Source organism: Leishmania mexicana, chromosome 3 (assembly GCF_000234665.1).
Source record: "Leishmania mexicana MHOM/GT/2001/U1103 complete genome, chromosome 3".
NCBI lineage: Eukaryota > Euglenozoa > Kinetoplastea > Trypanosomatida > Trypanosomatidae > Leishmania > Leishmania mexicana.
In genome coordinates, this window is record NC_018307.1 from 232301 (window position 1) to 252686 (window position 20386).

A 20386-nucleotide genomic window follows, 5' to 3' on the forward strand; every position below is an offset into this window, starting at 1 on the left:
TCGGGTAACGGGCGGCCATCCGCATACACAACGCGTTTCGCAAGCGCTTCCCCCACTTACTCCCCTCACCACCGCCCATTCCGCCACCTTCTGTGGACATCGGCTCCGGATATCGTGTATGTGTCTGTGTGCTTGTGTGCGCGTGCACCTGAGCGCCGATTGTTTCTGGCGGTGGTGACGACGTAACACTCTGTCATCGAAACCAAGAATAAGCTGCCGTGGCCTTCAAGAGCCATCACCGATGGAAGCCCCATCGCCGTGTCGTGACCCTCGACTCTCTGTCTCCCTCTGTCTGCGTGCCTCTGTCCCCCTTGGCAGCCGCCAGGGACGCCTTTCCTGCCTGGGCTCACCGCCTGCGGACCCCTCGCCCACACACCTCACACGCATCGCCCTGGCGTTGGAGGCGTGGCATCTCTCGGTCACGTCGTGGGTAGAGCCACCACCCCACACGTCACGCACAAATCGCCCAGCTTCCGGAGGTGCTCCGCTCCCCCGGGCATCATGCGCCTGTGCGCACCACTGTCTCCACCCCACCCCACAAAGGAAAACAGTGCTTCTCTCTCTCCCTCTCCCTCTTCCCCTCCCCTGCCCTGCCCTCCCCCGCGTCCGCGGCGTCACCTCCGCACAGAGCTCCCCCCCCCCTCTCCCCTTCTACCTGCGCGATCCTGCATGCCCTCTGTCAACCTCCCTCTCCCTCCACCTCTGTCGAGCTCTGCGACCTGCACCTCCGTGCATGTCTACTCCGCCCTCCCCTCGTAGCATGTCCCCCATCCACACAAAGCACAGGGAAGTCCCCGGGGTGGATCTGAAGCCCAGGGCTGGTGACGCGACCAACACCCATCGCCCCGCTGGCGCGCTACCGTGGGAAGAGGAGCAGTTACCGCGGGAGTCATCCCTCAGCGGCGGCGCCACGGCGGCGGCAGCTGCAGCAGCGTCCAGGGACGTGTGTCATGACCCTCTCCCGGAAGAAGACCTGAGCAACGCCACCATTGTCCTTGCGCCCGCTGCCGAAGCGACGACGACGAGGACAAGGCTCTTTGGGAGGAGCCTCCGCAGGTTCTCCGACACCCTGGCGTCTTTCCCCCTCCGCCACCTGCACATCAGGGGGTCCAGTTTTGCATCCCCCCTAACGATCACGTCCGTGTGCCTGGAGCCGTGCCATACACCTGGCGCGCAGGAGACGGCATCAGCAGACAGCAGTGCGGCGGCGGCGACAGCGACAGGGATGACAGGGATGACAGGGATGACAGTGCGCACCACGGCACCCGCCACTCACCACGACCCTACCGGCACTATCGACATGTCCTTCACCCCCAGGGTCCGCGGCGCGCCGTTGTCGCCGCCGCCGACGCTACCGGGGCCCGCACACGATGCGGGCAACGGCTTGGTCACCCCTATCCGCTCGCTGCCGAGCCGCATCGTCTCTATCGTCATCCCCTCCCTGTGCGCCTTCCGCGATCGGCTGCGCAGGATGTCGCTGAAGCAGATCCTGTGGGTTATCCTCCTCGTCTTCCTCGTCATGGTCGGCAACTTCATGCAGATTGTGATGCTGAACTTCTGGCTCATCGCCTTCCCCTCCGATGGCACGCCCGGCAACTACACCGCCTTCGCCGTGCCGGGCATCTTCTTCGCCGTTCTATTCACGCTCCTCCTCGGCGCCTACACCGCGATTCGGCGGCCGTCGCTGCGCTTCGCCAGGCACGCGCACGGCTGGGTGATCCTCATCGGTGTCGGTTTCTGCGACGCCTTCAACAGCTGGCTGGCCACGTACGCCGCGTCGTACACCTCCGAGGTGCTGCAGGCGCTCTTCTCGAACCTCTGCCCCCTCTACGCCGTGTTCCTGTGCAAGTGGATCCTGCACGACACGCGCCGCTACGCCAACGTCTACATTGTCTCCGTCTTCCTGCTCACCATATGCGGCATCCTCGCCGCCTCGCTCCACGGCCTCATCAGGGACCACAACATGGGCGAGGGCAAGTGGTGGATCCTCATCTTCTTCCTCTCCATGCCGTTTCGCGTCCTGATGAACGTGTGGCAGTCCCTGTACATGATCGTCTACACCCACGACCCGAACTTTGTCCTGTGGCTGCGCACGCGGCTGGCGACCGCGGAGGCTGCCGCCGAACCGGTCACCGCCGCGGTGGAGGGCAACAACGAGGTCACCCCCGACACCTCCGACACATTTTTCCAGGCTGGCGCCGACGTGGCCGCTCCCCGCGCCTCGCCTCTGGACGTGGACTGTGCGAAGGCGGCCCCATCGATCGCGCGCTACGACGACCGCGCATTGATGGGTGGACTCGAGGACGAGGAGGACGACAAGGAAGAGCTGGGCAACCCGAGACCTGCAGGACACCCCAAGGCGAAGCTAGCAAGCTCGGCGAAGCCGAACTCCGTACGTGCTACCGACCATGATGCTGTGGGGGACATCACGGAGGCGCATGACCCGGCGACAAGCAACAGCTCGGATGGCGCTCCCGGTGGTGTTGCTCCCATCGCCCCGGCAGCATCGCCAAGCGAGCCCATTGCGAGTCTCATGAACGTGCATGGTGCGGTCCATAGCCTGAGTGGTGTTGAGGACGGTGAATACTTGCGTCCGACCGCGACTGGCTCGCCGCCGCTGCCGACGCAGACCATGTTCACGGTGCGCTACAACCAAGGTGAGGACACCATCGTCAAGCTCGTCATGCTGGCGGGTGAGACGATGATACAGCTGTGCTTCACGTTGTGCCTGCTCCCGGCGGACGCGCTGCCGTGGTGGGGCAACAGCGAAACGGTCAGCGCGACCTTGTACAACTTCGTCGAGGGCATCCGCTGTGTCTTCACGATCCGAGACAACTTCCTCTACTGCTTCCTGTACACGCTCGGCTTCGCCTTCACGTACGTCGGGTGCGCCTACCTGAACCACTATAGCGCCGCCCTGTGCTCCATCGTTACCCAGCTCTCCTCCCCCGTCACAGCGCTCCTGCTGGTCATTGTGCCGACGTGGAACGTGCAGGTGGACGGCGACTCGCCGTGGTACTGCAACATGATCGCCATCCTCTTCCTGTGTGTCGCAGCACTCATCTACGTCATGTGGGAAGAGATGACGGATGACGAGAAGGTGCAAGCAGAGTACGAGCTGAAGATGAGGGAGCTGCGCGTGCGTCCGTCGTCGCACGAGACGCCACATCTTGTTACGATACAGGGGTGAGAGGACGCGCACACGAGGACGGGTGCGTGCGTGCGTGCGTCCGTGCCGGTGTGCTCCGAGAGGTTCTCTCTCCCTCTATATATATATATATATAGATGTGCGAGCCATGCGATGCAGTGGAAGGGTGCGCGTGCGTCGACGGGAGGGCAGGAGAGGTGCTGGCACACACCCACCCCCTGGTTGGGATTCAAGAGTATGGGCCGTCATTACGTAAGAGACATGTGTCCGGTGGCTCTGTGTGTGTGTGTGTGTGTGTGGTGTGTGTGCGTGTATTGTAGGGGAGTGGTGGTGGTGGTGGTGGTGGGGAGCGTGGGCGCGCACCGCCTCCCTTCTCTTGTCGATGCTTGTCCCATCCACCGGAGCGGCGACGTCCTCAGACACACGCACGCAACACGCCGCCCCGTATACCCCATCTAGCTAAAAAAATATGTAAGAAGAAGGTGCAGCGGGAGGACGGGGGGGAGGGGGGGGGGGCGTCGGGAAGGGTACTTGCATGCTCGCCTCTGGGCGGCCTCGTGCACGTGTGCGTTCTCTCCCTCCCCCCTCCACCCCGCCCGGCCTCTCTCTTATCCATGGGTGGCCATGTTGCCGCGCACACCTGCACACTGTGTCGCGTCGATGCCGCCCACCAACTCCCGCGGCACACGGTACCCCCTGGTGTGTATGTCCAACCAAGCCTGCTCTCTCTCCGCGGTGGTCGCGCGCTGCTGCTACTCGCTCCTCCCTGTCCTCTCTCCTCACTGGCACATGCGCATACACGCCGAGTGCGGTGCAGCCGATCCCCGCCGTAAGCTCCGATGCGCGGGAAGGGCCACAAGCATCTCGCTGCACGGTCCTTCCACCAGTGGCAGAACCTCCACTACAATGCGCTGTGCGACCGTCAGATGCCCACGCCGTTGCACGCGACGCTGCGACTCCCCGTGCGTCGTGTGGCGCAGTCGTCGTCATGTCCGTCAGTGCCGGCGTCTGTGGATGTGCACCTGGCGACGAACAGCAGCGCGGTGCTGCAGTGGTGGCAGTGCGAGTACGACCCTTTTCTTCTTGGGTGCGATGCTAGTCCACAGAGGACGGCCGGGACAACGCCGCCAGCGACGACCGCGACGCATGTACTGGCCAGCACCCGCGTCAATGCCCACGTTGGCCCGCCAGGACCGCCGCTGGGCTACCCCGATTACATCGCGATAGAGGCGAAGCAGTACACTGAAGGTGTCCTGCGGGGTGAGACGTACGCCTACCACCACACAGCAGCGGTAGGGGCTGTCCCGGCGCCCCCACCCGGTGCGGCGTACCTCTCACCAGTGAAGTGGATCCAGCAGCCATTGCTGGACGGCTTCGTCGCGCAGCGCCTCACTGCACACACCGGCGTGACGACCGGCTCGCTTCTCGACACCCGGCGTACGGCGATGGCACTCGGCCGTCAGCTGCCGCCCGTTGAACTGTCGCCGTTCTACGCGGCCAGTGCATTGCTCGATCGGTGGTGCCTGTTCGGCGAGGCGGCAGCAGTGGTGCCGCCCATGCCGTCGTCATCAGGCGCGACCTTGGATCGGCCGCGGCAGTCGCAGCTGCCGCACGATGCGGCCGCGCATCACCTCCGCATCGCAGAGCTGGCGCTCGGGGCGGGGCTTTTGTCGAACTACCGCGCCGTGTGGCTGAACGGCGCCGTTCTCTCGCACTCCGGCACAGGCCGCTCTGTCCTTGTACTCGGTCCCCGACGCAGCGGGAAGACGACGCTAGCCCTGCACTGTCTTTCGGCAGCTGCGATGCAGGCGCCCCGCAGCGCGAGCCCCGACAGCGGTGTGCGGCTGACGGCGGCGGAACACTTTTTTCTGACAGCTGGCATGCCTGTTCGACGCATGCTAGACCCCACCAGCGCGCGGCTCACATCACCGACCATCTTCGCATGCTCCCTGCCGCACCACATCACCGTGGGTCTTGGCGCCGTGTTGGGCACTCTGCGGCCGAACCCTGGCTTGGCAGCCGCCGTGGAGCTCCCGCCCTTTCTCCGGTCCGAAGCCGGCCTACGCGCCTTCCTGCGCAACACCGACGGTGTGCTGTGGGACATGAGCAAGACGTACCGCGTGCGACTCGAAGACACCTACACGGCATCCTCGCCTGACACCGGCACGCAGTGGGACCCCGTCGCTGTAAACACCCTGGCAGGCGTGGTGCTGCTCGACTGGAACGTGCAGGAGCTCGCCAGCACATCGCCGACGCCGGTGCGCAACGCGGTTCGCGAGATCCCGCTGCACGACGGCGGCGTGGAAGAGCTCCTGAAGCGGGCGCAGGACTACATGTTTCACGGGCATCATCTCCTGCGCACTGTCTACGACGCGCCGCAGGACGCGCCCGCACGGCTTGCAGACGCTCTTGCAGGTGAGTGGGGCACGGCGCGGGCCCAGTCCCTCGATGACGCCACCGCGCCAGCCCTGCACTGCATCGAGGGTTCTGTTAACTTCGACCTCGCCACGCACCTTATCTTGAGCCTCCTCAGCACACATGCGTGAACTGAAAGGACCGCCCCCCCCCCCGGCGGCCCGCGACAGGCACACACACACACGCGAGCGCGCGGCGAGCGGCGCGCTTCTCCCCAACCAACCCGCCCATCACGCGCGCGACCCCACCCGACTAATCACCGAAACGCCCTAAAAACCAACAACAACGCCATCGACCCGCGCCGCCTTTGGGCCCGCCTGCCCGCCGAACGCGCCAAGGAGCCGGCGAAACACAAAATTTGACACACCCCGAGAGCCCCGCACCGCCGGCAGCCATTAACCCCCCCCTCTCTCCCAACGCGTCCACCCAACACGAACCCTACCCCCGACCACACCGCGCCGCCGCGCCCGCCTTCGGGGGCCGTGCCCGCCCCATCCCGGGAAGGGCGAGCACGGCCAAGGGCCCCACCGCCCGCCCCCCCTCCCTCCCAAAACAGCGCCAGGGCCCCGCGCAGCACCGCCACAAACCGGGGCCGCCAAAGCCGGGACACGGGCACAGCAGCCCAACAGGGAAACGAAGAGCCAACCCGGAACGGAGAAAGGCGTTTTGCCTTTCAAAGACGGCCCTCGTTACAAGGACCCGCTGCCCACCCTCAGAAGCCCATGCACCCACTGCGGTTCGGCAAAGCCACCCCCAAAACGGATGAGGGCCGGCCACCGCCGGCGGAGCAAAATAGTTTTCCCACCACCCGCCGTACCCAAGGCGCGGCTGGAAAAAGAGCCGCGACAGCCCCCCCCCCCTCTTTTACCGCACGCCACCTCGCACTGTGGCGACACACGCCCGGCAAAACCGAAAGCCACACAAAACGGACCCCCGGCACTCCCTGGCATGTTTCCCGCGGAGTTGAACGGTTCAAAACTAAACCCGCCCAGCACCCATGAGCGAAGAAAGCCCCCCACCCAAGAAAAAACGCCCAGAGGGCGCCACAGAACGCAACACGGCCGTAGGAACGAAGACGCCGCATACCATGCAAAGAGGTCGCGAAAAAAACCTTCTCCCCAGAGCCTGCCTTTTTCATCAGTTGAACGGGGCCTTTGGCGGCTTCCAACTGCCCAGCGGTTTTCCAAGCCCAGCCCCCCCCTCTTCCCCCCAATGAAAGACCCCCCCCCCGGGGCCCCACCCCCACCAGGCGTGCGAAAAAAAGCCGCGCCCAACACCCCAGACGAAAAAAAAACCCCGTTCCGCGCCCGCGGTGCGTAAAATGAACCCCCCAAAAGCGTTCACGGCGCCACTGGGGATCGCAAATCCGCCACGCAGCCGGTAAGAAAACAAAACCGGTTTGAAGAAACCCACAAGACGCGAAAGCCGTGTTTCCCACCCGCTCACCCCATATCCATTCCAGAAACCAGGCGGACAAAAAAACACTTGCGCAGCCACAAGGCTCGGCGGCACCTGAGGACGCCCGAAACACAGCAAACGAATCCCACGACCCAGGGGGGTTTGCGAGGCGAATGCACCCACATGTCTTTCCCAGGGGTGATCGCCCCGACGGCTGCCAAAGCGAGGCCCCATGCGTGACCATTCGGCGCTTCATGGGCTGGGTTTTCTTTGCGTTAGTCCTGTTAGAATCGCGGACCCCGTGCCCTTTCCCCCGGCAACCGTCCCGGTTCTTGCCCCTGGGGGCGTAAAGCCGAACCAACCAACAATCCGGGAACCATCAAACGGGGACGGGCCGGGCTTTTCATCGAAAGCACCGCGGAATTGGCCGAGTAGGCAAAACAGCCCCCACAGAAGCCAGAGGGGCTGTGAGGGCAACCTTCGTGGCACCGACACCGCCGGTCTCGTGGCAAAGCCGTTTTTACCAAAGACCCTGACGACGCCGGTTTGCGGCGTTGTCTTCGCAGAGGGGGTCTTACCCACACCGCCGCTTTTAAAAGATTTTGGACCCAGTTTGATGCGCGGGACGAAAATCACGACGGGGGTGGGGAAGTCCGGGAAGCGTTTTGGGCGGCAACGGGGTTTGGGCTTTTGTGGGGGGCCAAGCCGCCCACCGGGGGTTTTTTCCCACGCGAGGCGTGCGTGTTTCTGCTATTGTCGCCCCAAAACTGGTGTCGTCGTCCGGGGCGTGCGCGGGGTGTGGCCGACCCGCCCTGGCCGCCAAGGGCTGCGGGCGGTTGCCTCGGCGCAAACCAAAGGGAGACCTACGGCATGCGGCCCCGGGGGTGTGGCCGGGCCGGTGGGGGAGTGGGGAAAGCACGGGCAGCCCCGGCTTCCGAAAAACACGGGCGGATTCCGGCGCCCGCTCGTTTGCGGGGTTGTGAAAAAAATGTTTTGTCGGAAAAGGGGGCCGCCAGGGATCGGAACTGCCGTCGTTGGGGGCCGTTTCTAGGGGTTGGGCCGGTCCCCGTGGTGCGGCTAAAAACAAAGCCGCGGTGTCGGAAAAAAAAGCCCGGCCCGCGGGGCGCCTGGCGGGGGGGGGGGTGGCGCGAAGGCGTTTGGCGTTGGCGGACGCCGGGCGCGCGCGCCCCAAAGGGGGGGGCACGCGCCCGCCAGAAAAAGCGAAAGTAGAAGCATATCCCGGGACGGAAAACCCATAGGGGACGATGCCCGCTGGTACGCCCCGTTTGGCTTGTCACGCCGCACGCGCGGCATCAAACCCATGTTTTTGTTTTGTTGAAAAGTGGGGACCCGTTTACCCCGCCCACCGCCCTATGGGGGAAGAAAGGGGGTGTCCAAAAAAACGCCACCCCGCGCCTTTCGGGGGGCAGGAAGCATCGAATTGGGTCCCCGCAGGCCAAGGCTTTTCGCCACAGCCCACACCCTTTTGTTTTTTCCCCGTGCCCAAACGTAGGCCTTTGGAACGGCGCGCCGCCGCCACAAAAAAGCCCCGTTTTTGGTAGCCGGCCAAAGCCCTCCGAAACCCCGGTGCTTCGGGGGAATGTTCCCGTGGGGGGACCTTCAAAGCACGGCCGGCGGCCAGAACAGGGTCAGGCGAGCAATCGGGGGCGGCGGGGCGGCTTTTTACAGCCAAAACGCGCGGCCTTTCTGCTTTTGAAAAGACTTCTGCGGTGCCGCCCACCCCCTGCAAGACCCCATGCCTCGCTGCGGCGTTGGTGGCGCAAGGGGCCCCCGGCTGGCCCGGCCGAAAAAAAAGTGCCGGCCAACAACGCCGGAAACCCCCACTCGTGAAAATAAAAAATGGCCCGCGGAAAAAATACGGGGCTGTGCAACCCAAGCGGTAAGGGAAAAGGCCGGGTGAAAAAAACTGTAAGATGGGGGGGGCTTCTTGAAACCTTTCTTGTTGGCAGCGAAGGGGACGCCATTTTGGTTTGCCCAAATTTTTCTCTCGTAGCCGATTGCAGGGGTTTGGCCTTTAAACCTGGCGCAAACAGTGGTATTTTAGCTTCTTTTGGCGGGGTTTTGGTTCGCGACGCTGCCGCTAAACAGTGGCCGTTTCCTTTTCGCCTCCGCCTGGGGCCCGCTAGGCTGTTATCCCCTACAGGTGGCCGGGTTGTCTGGATGCCTGGGAACGGTTCGGGGTTTGGGGGTTTTGTTGCCTAGAATTCGCGGCCTGGCTGCCTGCCGCGTAGCCAATTGGCCTGGATAAAACGGGCTTGGACAAAATTGGCGTCAGATAAATGCGTCTGTAACCATGGGTTGTCCTTTGCGATGGTCGGTTGCTTTGGGGGTGGTGCGGTGCCGGGGCGGGGGCTGCTTTTTTTTTTTGCCAGCCCGCGCCCTCCTGTGGTCGCCACGGAGGCGGGCGGGTGGCGCCAAGGGGAAACGCCCAGGAGGGGTTTTGAAGGGGCCGCCGAAACGCCTTTTAACGATAATGGGTTTACCGTGGCTTTTTGTAACGATGGGGTGCGGGAAGGACTCTTTCGCATTGTTTTGTTCGTGTGGGGGGCGGTTTTCTGGGCACGGGTTTCGTTCTGGCGGTCCCGCGCCTTCGTCCCTTTTTTCCGGGGCCAAGGCGCTCGGGGCCATCTTTCAGGACCCCCGCCAAACCCCTTCTTTCCGGGGTTTGAATTTTTTACCCCCACAACGACAGGGCACAAAGCGGCGTGAGTTATCGCGCGGATGCGCTAAAAAGGGGTCCCCGCGAGCCCCCCGGTAAAAGGTGGCGCGGTCTTTGCGGTCGCGTTGGCCGCTCCCAACTTGGGGTTTATTCACCACCCAAATGGCCATAGTGGTTGTTGTTTTTCAACTCCGTTTGGGGGGTGCTCGTTGGCTCGATGGGGCAGGGGCGGAAATTGGAATGCACTTTGCCGTCAGGTAGGGTTTTGGGTCCGTGGTGGCGGTGGTGTGCGCTGGGAAGTCGGTGGTTGTCTCTTTTGGGGTCCGGGGTTCCCCGTTCTCTTTCCTGTGGCGCGGGGTATTGGGCCCCGGGGCTGCGCGCGCGGTGGGTTGGCCGAGGCCCAAAAGATTTTTTCTTTTTTCCCTGCGCCGGCGCTGCTGCGTGCCGCCCTTTTCCCTCGCTTTCGGGGCCTGGGGGGTGCTTGGGGGGGGGGCGGCCGCTTGGGATCCCGCGAGGCCGGGGAAAGCGGGGCCAGCCCAGGACCCCCTCGTTGGGGGCGCCACGCCCGCAGGGGAAACACAAGGCGGCCGCCCCGCCTTGGGGCAGTTTTTTTGGCGCGCGCGGAGTAAGGCTATGCTTCTGAGGAAGGCTGGGGGTTCGTGGCTTTTATGGGCTGGTTTCGGGGCCAGGTGGTTCTGCCAAAAGCGTGGCTCGAAACTTTAAAGGGCCGTATGTTGTTCGTTTTGCTTTGCTCGGCGCCGGTGTCGCCGGCAGCTTTTTGTATCCTGGCTTGGGGTGCGGTTCCCAGTTGTTGTGCGGCTTTGGCGGCCTTGGCTGTTTGTGGTCCCCGGGCTCCCGTTCGGGCGTTGGCGGGGCTGGCTGCGTTTGGGGCCGCCGGCGCCTTTTCCAAAAACGGCCGCTAACCCGACCCCCCAACCCTTCGCCCGCGCAGATTGGGCAGATCATGTCGCCGGGGGTCTTTTTGGATGGCGCGCGTGTTGCTCCGCCATTGCGGCTCCGTTTGGGGGTTATGTGGGTGGTTGGGGGCGTTTGTGTGTCTTTTAGCGGTGGGGGTGGGTGGTGAAAAACTTGGGGTGGGGCTGGGCCGCGTGAAATGGGGACGCCGTTTCTTGCGGCATAGGGTTGGCGGGGGTTTTCGGGGCTATTTGCGTGTTTTTCTTTGTGCCCCGGTTGTGTTGCGATGGTGTGCGCAGTGATGGGCTTTGTGGCAGGGCGGGTGGCGCGCGGGGGTTTGTGGTTTCTGAGGCCCGGCAGGCCAGTTCTCTTTGGGGAAGAAAAGCAGCCTCTGTCCCCACGAATGCAAAACCACTTCTGTGCCGGTGGTCGGGGGGTGCCTGTGGGATGGAAAGTCAAAGTGATTCGTTGTTGCTCGTGTCTGGGGTCGGGCCCTGGATGACTTTGCGCGGAGGTGGGCTGCGACAGTGGGGGGTTTTTTCCACGGATGTGGAAGCCGAGGTGTTAACGTGATTCGGCCGTGCCCCACCCGGTCCTCACATCCCCCGCTGGCGCGGGAAGCCTGCACCACCCCGGGGGAATGCAGCAGGAGCGGCGACAAAGACGACGGGGTAGAAGTCATAAGGTGAGCCGCAAAGCGGTGTTTGTTTTGAATCTGGGGCGGGGGTCGTACCCAGGTGGCTGGGGAGGCTCTTTCGGCGTAACGGGCGTGTCTCCGGTTGCTTTGCACCACCCGATGAAGCGTGCGGCGGGACGGGGGCAGGTTCGTGTTCTACAGAGGTTGGTGGTCGTGATGAAAGGGTGGTTTGGACGATGTCGTGGGTGCCGCGGCCTCGGGCAGGAAGACCCTTTTCGTTTGTTGAATCTTGGTGTGGGTCGGTGTGTTTTGGCATGCTTTCAAGTGGGGCGATGCTCAGGAACAGTGGGGTTTGGACAGGCGTTTTGACAGGCCAGCGCTTTTGAAGGGAACCTCTGTTCTGCTTTTCAATGTTGGCATCTCAGTAGCGAATGGTGGTGGTTTGCTGCCTGGGGTGGTTTCGTCTTCAGGCTGAAAGGCATGTGTGGGTGGGAGGGGGGGAACTGGGAGCCAAGTGGGGAAGATCGAATGCTTCAAAAGGGAACGGCGAAGGAATAGGGGACTCTGGAAGCAAAGCGGTTGGTGGGGGACGCCGCCGGTAGGCGTTTGGGGGCGAAAGCACTTGTGAGGAAGACATGGATGTGGGTTATCTCCCCTGGGACTTCGAAGGGGCTGGTGTGGAGGCGGGAGGTGCCGGAGCTGAAATCCCCTAAGGACAACCCTCCGTGTTTACAATGGCTGCAGGTATCGATCGTTAAGGGCGAGCGATTCTTAAGATTATTCCTGCGTCTTGAAGCGCTTGGTGTGGGGAGTGATTGTGAGAGAACAGGATGATAGGGAGAGCGTTTGGTTGCTAAAGTGCACCTCTGTCAAGGGGATTACATCTACTCAGGAGAGTTCCATTACATTCATGCCGTGCTGCTCAACTTGCATTCTTGGATACTTTTGTTTTTCCTGACTTTCACTTTCGCTTTCTCACGCGCTGAGGGGTGGTCTGTGAAGGGTGGTAAACGTGCCTGCGGTTGTTCCTGTGCCGTCTCCGGTTGCTTCCCCTTCGATTATTATCACCCTTGTACTCGCAGTCGCTGGTGCGGTTACTTATGCTTGGGATCTCTTGTATGTCTGGTTGTCAATCAAGTCCTGCCTCTATCACCCGAGACTTTGAAGTCGAGTTAGCGGGAACTTTCAAGTTTTTGTTTTCGGAGCCGCTCTACCGTAGGAGGGGACTCTTTGGGATAGATGGGCGGATTGGTCGGGAGAGTCTAGCCTTGTGGGAGGTTTCTCCACGAAGCTCTTCGTTTGGAGGTGATGTAACTGAGCTTTCCGGATTCATGGCGGTCGCAAGGCGCTGTGTAAGAGCACCACATCGGTGTATCCACCACTTGGGGTGTTGGGTGGTACTTGGCGATGGCTGCTTTGCCCAGGGTTTCTAACACAGCTACTTGCACTCTCTTTGCGGATCTCGAGCTAGTTATTTGCGAAAACCTCACCACTTTGCTTCATCTTCAATAAGTGTTCTTGTGCCAAGGGTATCTTAGGACCTCCACAACGATAGATTCTTCGCGGGTCTATCCGAAAGGCGTACAGTACCCATGCCACAACGGCCCTCTTTTTTCGAGTGGGCCAGACGGCGGTGTTTCGCTCCTTGTCATGGGACCCACCTCGGGCCTTTTGAGCTCTTGCAAGAGTCTTAACAAAAAAGGGGCATGCCGAAGAAAAAGGGAAAGGTTGACAGTGTCAGGTTGGAACGAAACGCCCTCAGGACTCACCGAGCCGGGGTTGGCGATTGTATGACAGGTTGGTTGGGGAGTAGTGTCCAGGATGTACCCAGGCTTTGTAGCTGAAGCTCGAAGTGTGTGGGAGCACGCACCGCCTGCTTTTATCTGGTGGCCACTGCTTACTGATGTTGCTTGTCTCTCTGAGACGTCTCGTCTGCTCACAGCGTTTTCTTTTCTCAGTGGGAGGGTTATACTTTTCGAGCTCAACGGCCTGATCTGGAGGACCTCGCGCTGACAACAACGGGAGGCGTTTGGATCCTTACAGTTAAGCGCGTCACACGCAGTATCGGCGTGCTGAGTGGCTGTGGGGTGACCGGGTTCTCATTAGGCATTGTGTTGACTCGGGAAATGAGGTTGTCATCACGCAAACCGTGCCTTTGGCGCGGCTTTCTGCTCGTATATGCTAGTGTGCGTCTCTTTATGTGACTCGCGCTCTGCGCTCGCAATATGCCCGGTTGTTTTGCGCGTGGTTGTGCGAGTGAAATGCTCCGTGACCCGCTTCAACGCCCTTTGATTCTGCAGTAAAGGCTTCTCTGGTTTTCTCCAGCGAAGCGCCGGTGTCGCTCCACCTCCGCATCACCTCTAGTATCTAAGAGCGTGTACTTGCTCCTAGGTGGGATGGTTTGGGTCGTTTTTGCGGAGGGGCTTGATTCTGGCGCTGCTGCCTTCGCCTGCAAACTGATTACCCCTTACAGGGTGACCGAGATACTTTCCGCCACCTACAGTTAGGCTCCCCAGATGCAGTGACATCTTGTCCAGTCACTTGTCTTGCTTCGTCTTTGGTTCAGTCCCAGTTCCCACTGAGCCATTCGCCACACTGTCAGGGCCATCGCCACCAGTGCGTCCGACACGAACTTTCAGGCCACAAGTCAACACAATGACTTTCACTTGACAGCGTCGTGGGGCGAGTCGATGACAGTGCCTGGGTTGGGTTTCGGCACAATCGATGCCCCAGAAAGGATACACAGATCAGCTTCAGAGAGGAGGTGGGGCGTGCTGGCCTCAGGGGCTCGCTCTCTCCTGGGCTTTTGTGTAGCTCCCTGCTCCATCATGGGGTGTCGTGCACTTGTGAAGGACAATAGTGTACTATGGTAAAAGTGTAAACGTGCGCAAGTCTCTCTCGCTACCAGTGGAGTCTTTTTTTTTTTGGAAGATCGCAGTCGGTTGTGTATGCGCATGTGTGTTCGCGGTTTCGTAGCTGCAAGTTTTAGCAGGGGTCAAGATGTTGAGGGCTGATCTTGCCTGCACTCGATTCCGGGCTTTAGCGGCTTTGGAGTCTTTCGTACTCAGCGCTGGTTTTGCCTTCCTTGGTGCCAGACACGTTCAAGGCAGCCTCGCTTCTTCCACCGAGTACGGGCCCGGTGGGTGTGCATGCGTATGTGTATGTGTATATGTGTGTGTGCAGGATGCGGTAATCAATTTCAGTGAGCGACGACCGCGGGCTTTTCATGCGCTCTATCTTGCTTTGTTGCAGCGCTCCAACAGCTGAAGCGGTGCGCGATAGGAAACAGTTTCCTTGTAGAGCCAGTGACTCATTTTGCCGGTTGTGGGCACGATATGATGGTGACTACGGCAGGTTCTAGTGGGGGTAGTGGGGTTGTAGGACGAACCCATCAGGCACACTGGTGCCGTACAGCGTAAATCAAGGCACTGGCGTAGAGAGCGCAGGGGTCCCGCAGATTTGCATGACACTCAGGTCTCACCTACGCTCAGCGCCGCTCGAACAGGAGGGCGCGGTGCATAGGAGGGACGAGCGTATGGTGCGAGCAAACCACAGCGAACACTGTTGACGCGGTAATGTGCACCAGGTCTAGCGCACAACCCCCATCAGATGCGCGGTAGGTTAGAGACACGGGAGGGGGTACTGTGCTATTGCCTCTGATTGCCGCTTTTCACTAGAGAGCATGAGGATAGCCCTGGTGACGTGTGCTCCGTTGCCGCCGACTCTCAGACAAGAGGCTATCTTCAATAGACGCACAATAAAAGAGAAGAAAGGGCTGCGCTCTATATCAGGCAGCATCTGGGCAGTAGCGGCAGTGGCGCGCGCCCGCGGAGCGGCGTGTGAAGCGGACGATGGATTCCTTGCTCGAAGTGACGCAAGCATAGGCGTCAACGCGGCACGCACACCATACGTAGCGCCCATCGCGTCCCGTTTTACTCGACCACTGTTACCGTTTCGAGAAGCCGTTAGCTTGCACTTTACACGAATAGGTGACCCTCTGCGCATGTCTCTCTTTCTCCTACCTTCTCTCCTTTGCCTTTTCTTATTACACGTGGCGGGTTATCGAGCGAGCTCCTGGTCACGTGGGATCGCGCAGGTGCTGGATCAACGCCAGGTGAGCGAGATCTCCTGTTGCACATGAGTTGCATAGGGGAGGCGCACTCAAGGCCTCTTCGTACCTATTCGCACGCCCTCGTTTTTTCTCTTCCATGTCGTCACACCGAATTTTGATCACCGCGCCTGAGGTGTACTCGAAGCGCTTCGCGCAGGCCTTGGAGGCACGCTCCCTAATCCCTATGGCGGTTCCGGTGGTCGAGACTGTCGCGACACCGGACACGGCAGACATGCGGGCACTGCTGGAGCAGGACCTCAACGGTATCGACTACATCGCTTTTTGCAGCCGGTGCGCCGTTGATTCGCTGAGCGCCGCCCTGGACCACCGATACGGCCATCGCGGCGAGCCGGTGTCGGAGCGCGTCGGCAGCACACCCGCGGTGGACGAGGACAGGCGGGCAACGACTGTAGTGAAGGTTCTCGCCAAGTGCGCTCTGGCTGCGATCGGCAAAGACGCTGACTACGTTCTCGAGCGGCTGTGCATTCGCCCGGTGATATGCCCAGATGAACCGAGCCCTGCTGGTATCGCCGCAAAGCTGGCGGAGAGTGGCCGCGCGGAGGGTCGCACGATCGCTGTGCTGGCGCCGTGTGTGGAGGGCTTCGCGGAACCGGATGTGGTGCCGCGGTTTGTCGACCAGCTCAAGGGAATGGGGATGAGGGTGGTGCGGGTCGACGCGTACGTGACGCGTCCCGTGGGCGAAGAGGCCGTCTCTGCCGCCGTTGCGGCGCTGACGAATGGGAGTGTTCGCAGCGTCGCCTTTACCAGCGCTGGCGAGATCGCTGTATTGCTGCGCCGCTCGCCTCAGTGCCTGATGAACATCGATGTGGCTTGCTTTGGCCCATACACTGCCGGGTTTGCAGCGAAGCATGGCATCAAAGTCTCGTGTGTGGCGAAGGATTTTGGGTCGTTTGACGGGTTCGCCGCCACCATCGAGCAGCATTTCGCGAGTAGATGAGCCACAGGCGCCTTGCCCTGCGTGTGCGCTCTTCCGCTTTCTCCAGCGTCTCGGCCTGCCGATCTTCCTTGTCGGTGTCCCTTAGGATCGCTGCGCCACGCAGAAGATGGCTCTGCTCTTGGCACCTCTTTGCTCTCTTTTAGTGCAATGCGTTCCGCGTTCCCTCACGACGGCGGGGCACACTTCTCAGTGCGTGGGGTCTCAGAGCCCAGTGGCCCCACTCTCTGTGTGTAGGGAGGCCAGGCAAGTCTCACCCTCCTACCCCCTTGCCAAATGCTGAACCACTTCCGCTGATGGCCAAGGTTGGAGGGTCTACGACGTAAGGGGGGGGGGGGAGGTCAGAGCGTCTCATCGCTACGGGTGTCGGCGGCGAGGTCCTGGACGGCGTGGCGTCGGAGTTGCCTGCGGCAGTGGGCGTGTCTGTGCCACCCACATGATGGGGGAGCGGCTGTGAGGTGTGTATGGGTGCGTGTGAGTGAGTGGGTGGGTGGGGTTCGAGGCGGAGACGGCGGACAGAGGACTGAGGCCGCCCACGAGCGGGAGCGCGCGCGTCTACGGCTGCTTGGCACCACGCGATGGGTCCTGTGGGGCAGGGCCGGGGTGGCTCGCGCGGCGTTTGAGCTCTCGGTGTGTCGTCTGGCAGCGAGACGGTGCGGACACGCTGAAGAAAGAATTTGTTCTGCGCTTCAGGCAGCGTGTCGCATCGACGACTCGCTATCGCCGGAGAGTGCTGCATGGGGGTGCGTGTGCGTGTGTGTCTGTGTGAACGCCGCGCGTCCAAATGGGCGCCCGACACGTACGCATGAATTCGCCTATAGCACGTGGGAGGGGTGTCTCGCGCAAGAGGAGTGAAGCAGCCTCTCTCCTTGCGTGCATTTTCCCATGGCCCAACCGGCGCGTCACTTGTGCGGCGGTTATGCTGCTTTCCGTAGTATGTGTTGTCTCTGCGAAAGAAAAATGACGCGCAAACGGTTTACCCTCCGGGTGCGCCCCGTCTCCGCGTGAGTGTCGCGAGGGGTCCCCCGGGGGCCCAGGGCGACCAGCCATCGAGGCCTGCGTTTCCATTTTCGCGGCGGTGTGACGCAGGCGGGATCGCGACGCTACAGGGGGTGGGGGACGGGGGCCACCCACGCGCAGTCCGCTGTGGGGTGTCCGGGCGGCCGGGGACGCCGTGAGCGCTGGACGGGGAATCGGGTGAAGGTCTTTGTTCACATTACGCCGCCGCGCGTTCCGTTTTGGAAGTGTTACTCTCGCTCTCTTCTCTGCCCGCGACCGCGCCCACGAAGCGGGATCCTATGGGGTGGCCTCGGCGGTGCGGGCCGGCGCAGGGCGGTGGCGGGCAGGGTGCGTCCCCACCCTCGGCCTCTTGAATGGAGGTCTCGGCATCTGTTAGGGCGAACCGCACAACACAACCTCGTCGTGTTCCACGCTGCGAAGCATTCCTAGCTCAGTCGGTAGAGCGCACGGCTCTTAACCGTGTGGTCGTGGGTTCGATCCCCACGGAGTGCGCTTTTTCCAGCCATTTTCCTCCCCAAATGGCTCGGCCTCAGCGAGCCACTCGGCGTGGGGTGGCGGCCAGGCCAGCCGCCGCCGTTTTTGTGGGGTCGGGCGGCGGCCCTGTGGGCGGCGGGGCGGTGGGGGGTGGGGGGGTTGGTGGGTGGGGTCGGGGGCGGCGCGCGGCATTCCGGGCCGGTGTGGGGGAACGGGTTGGTGGGTGGTGTGGGGGCTTGGGATGTGGGGCGTGCGTCGCCGCCGTCCTGCTTTCGCCCTCTCCCGCCCCCCGCCCCTTTTCCTACCAGCACGCGTGGGGCTTCACCGGCGACGCGGCTGGCTGGCTGGCTGGCTGCGGGACTTGGATGGATGAATGAGTTGTGCGCCACCGGGGCGCGGGGTCTACTCGTGCGTCACACACGCACCGGACACAAACACAAACACACACACACATCGTTAGCACGTTGTTTTACGAAAAAAGGTGGGGGAGGGGCATCGCACCGGCAAACACACGAGCCAGCGCAGACTCACGTGTTCGCCATCATCCTCGCATCACCGCCGGCGTCCAACGGCACGACACACCACACACACACACCAACAGACATCTTACGAGTTGCTACTACTACTACTATTACTTCTTCGCGCGTCGCATCTCGGCGATGCGGGCCATCCACTGCACCATCGCCAGCTCCTTGTCAATGTGCGGCCGCAGCTCATGCAGCTGCCTGGCAAAGTCCATCACGCCTAGCGTGCCGGCGTAGAACTTGAGGTCCTCCTCGGCGACGTTCTCGCCGCGCTCGCGCTCGGGGTAGAGGGCGCTCAGCACCTGCAGCGGGGCGTACTTGTCGTCTCGCGTCAGCCCCGATATGTTCGACAGCAGCCGCTCCGTCTGGTTGAGCACGGCGTAGCTCTCGGACTGGCTCAGGCCGTTCAGTTCCTCCAGCAGGGTGAAGCGGAAGTTCGAGCGGACCGAGTCGATCTGCGCCTTGCAGCGCACAAAGTCCGTGATGCAGGCGTTGATCAGCACCTGCGCCCCATCGTGGCGGCAGCCGTCCGTCAGGTCCAGCACGGGCAGCATGCGGCGGTCGCAGAAGAGGCCGCGGCGCAGCGTCGTGACGAGGTCCTCGGTGTGGACAAAGTGGTCGCCGCAGCCGCTGATGGCCACAAAGGGGTCACGGGCGGCGTACGGCTCGGCTGTCTCCCTCAGCCTCGCCATCAGCGGCATGTCGGACGCGCCGCCGAAGAGGCAGTGCTTCTTCTTCGTCTTGGCGCACATGTACGGCAGCCGCGTGTCCGCCGGGTCCTTCAGCGTGCTGGCGAGGTATGTGTAGAAGGCGGAGATCATGCGGAACACGGACACGTAGCTGAACGGCTTCGTCGCCGGCGAGCAGATGTCCAGCGGCGCCAGCACGACGCGGTGCTGCTTCGCCACGCGGCGGCCGGACCACAGCTCGATCACGGCCGGGTCGCTCAGCGCCGAGCGGTGGAGCTCCAGCGGGACCCCGCACATCTTGTTCACGGAAAACAGGTACGCGAGGAGCTCCGCCTTGGCCTCTTGCACGACCGCGTCGTCGGACGGCGCCAGATAGCGGAAGCGGCGCGACAGGCGTGCCTTGGCGAACACCTTGCGTGTGATCATGGAGATGAACGCGAAGCCCTCGGCGCCGACCTGCGCGTTGCGGAACACGTACATGGCGTCCACGAGCAGAGAACCGAGCGAGGAGGGCCGGTCCTTGAAGTGCAACCCCTCGCGGTGCAGGAAGCCGAGGAGCATCTGCGCGAACTCGACCGTGAAGGGCTCCATGTTGCCGGTCTCCATCGCCGCCCGCCCGGCGAAGAAGAGGGGGTTGACGTACAGGCGCTCCGCCATCCCCAGCGCGCGCCGGCTCCACTCCTCCGCCCCCTTGAGATCGCGGTGGCGGGCGTAGTCGTAGAGCTGCATCAGGCGCAGCTGCGTGATCGGGTCCACCTGCACGTTGCCCTTGATCACAGTCATGCTGCTCGTCATGAGGCGCGTGATCTTCTTCATGCTGACGCTGAGGAAGATGAGGTGACCAAGGTAGTCGAGCCCACGGCGACCGGCGCGGCCCATCATCTGGCGGAACTGTGTCGTGTTGAGCAGCACGTGGTCGCCGGCGAGAACGACGGAGCGGCACGGGCTGTGCACACCCAGGGCGAGTGTCTCTGTGGCGCAGATGACGCCGCAGTGACGACCGCGGAAGAGGATCTCCATCACGCGACGCAGCTTACCCTTCACCCCGGCGTGGTGGACGCCAATGCCGCGCTGGATGGCGCGGGCGCAGAGCGTGTCACCGCGCTTGATGCACTCCTCCACCGCCTCCTTCACCACAATCGGGTCGACTGTGCAGTGCTGCCCAATGAACGTGAACTCCGGCAGCACATCCGGCACCACGTAGTCCTCGTCGTCGTTCATGTTGTTGTCCACGTCGCGGTCCGCCCGGTCCACATCACCGCCGTCGTCCGTCGTCAGCTTCTTCTGCTTCAGCGTCGATTCGCGCTGCCTGCGCGCCGCCTCGGCCGCGGCAGCCTTGCGCTCCATGGTCGCCTTGTACTGCGCGAACTCCTCCGTCTGCCGGTACGCCGCCTCCGCATCCTCGAGGCGGGCGATGATG

At 62.4% G+C, this 20386-nt stretch overlaps 4 protein-coding genes across 4 annotated transcripts in view; 3 read left to right on the plus strand and 1 right to left on the minus strand.

The window, feature by feature from the left end:
* Positions 1-733: 733 nt before the first annotated feature.
* LMXM_03_0660 (conserved hypothetical protein) lies at positions 734-3190 on the plus strand (the record flags this gene model as incomplete). The annotated part of the gene is made up of 1 exon (XM_003871685.1): positions 734-3190. One exon carries the CDS (start codon positions 734-736, stop codon positions 3188-3190), a length of 2457 nt encoding a protein of 818 aa, XP_003871734.1.
* Positions 3191-4074: 884 nt separating this feature from the next.
* Positions 4075-5694, plus strand: LMXM_03_0670 (conserved hypothetical protein; the record flags this gene model as incomplete). Its single annotated transcript, XM_003871686.1, has 1 exon — positions 4075-5694. One exon carries the CDS (start codon positions 4075-4077, stop codon positions 5692-5694), a length of 1620 nt encoding a protein of 539 aa, XP_003871735.1.
* Positions 5695-15401: 9707 nt separating this feature from the next.
* Positions 15402-16262, plus strand: LMXM_03_0680 (hypothetical protein; the record flags this gene model as incomplete). Its single annotated transcript, XM_003871687.1, has 1 exon — positions 15402-16262. One exon carries the CDS (start codon positions 15402-15404, stop codon positions 16260-16262), a length of 861 nt encoding a protein of 286 aa, XP_003871736.1.
* A 2122-nt stretch (positions 16263-18384) lies between these two features.
* LMXM_03_0690 (conserved hypothetical protein) overlaps positions 18385-20386 on the minus strand; it is a gene marked incomplete at both ends in the record, with an annotated part of 6186 nt that continues 4184 nt past the window's right edge. Inside the window, one exon of the mRNA XM_003871688.1 lies at positions 18385-20386. This exon is cut by the window's right edge and continues 4184 nt beyond it. Within this exon, the coding sequence (XP_003871737.1) occupies positions 18385-20386 (2002 nt within the window).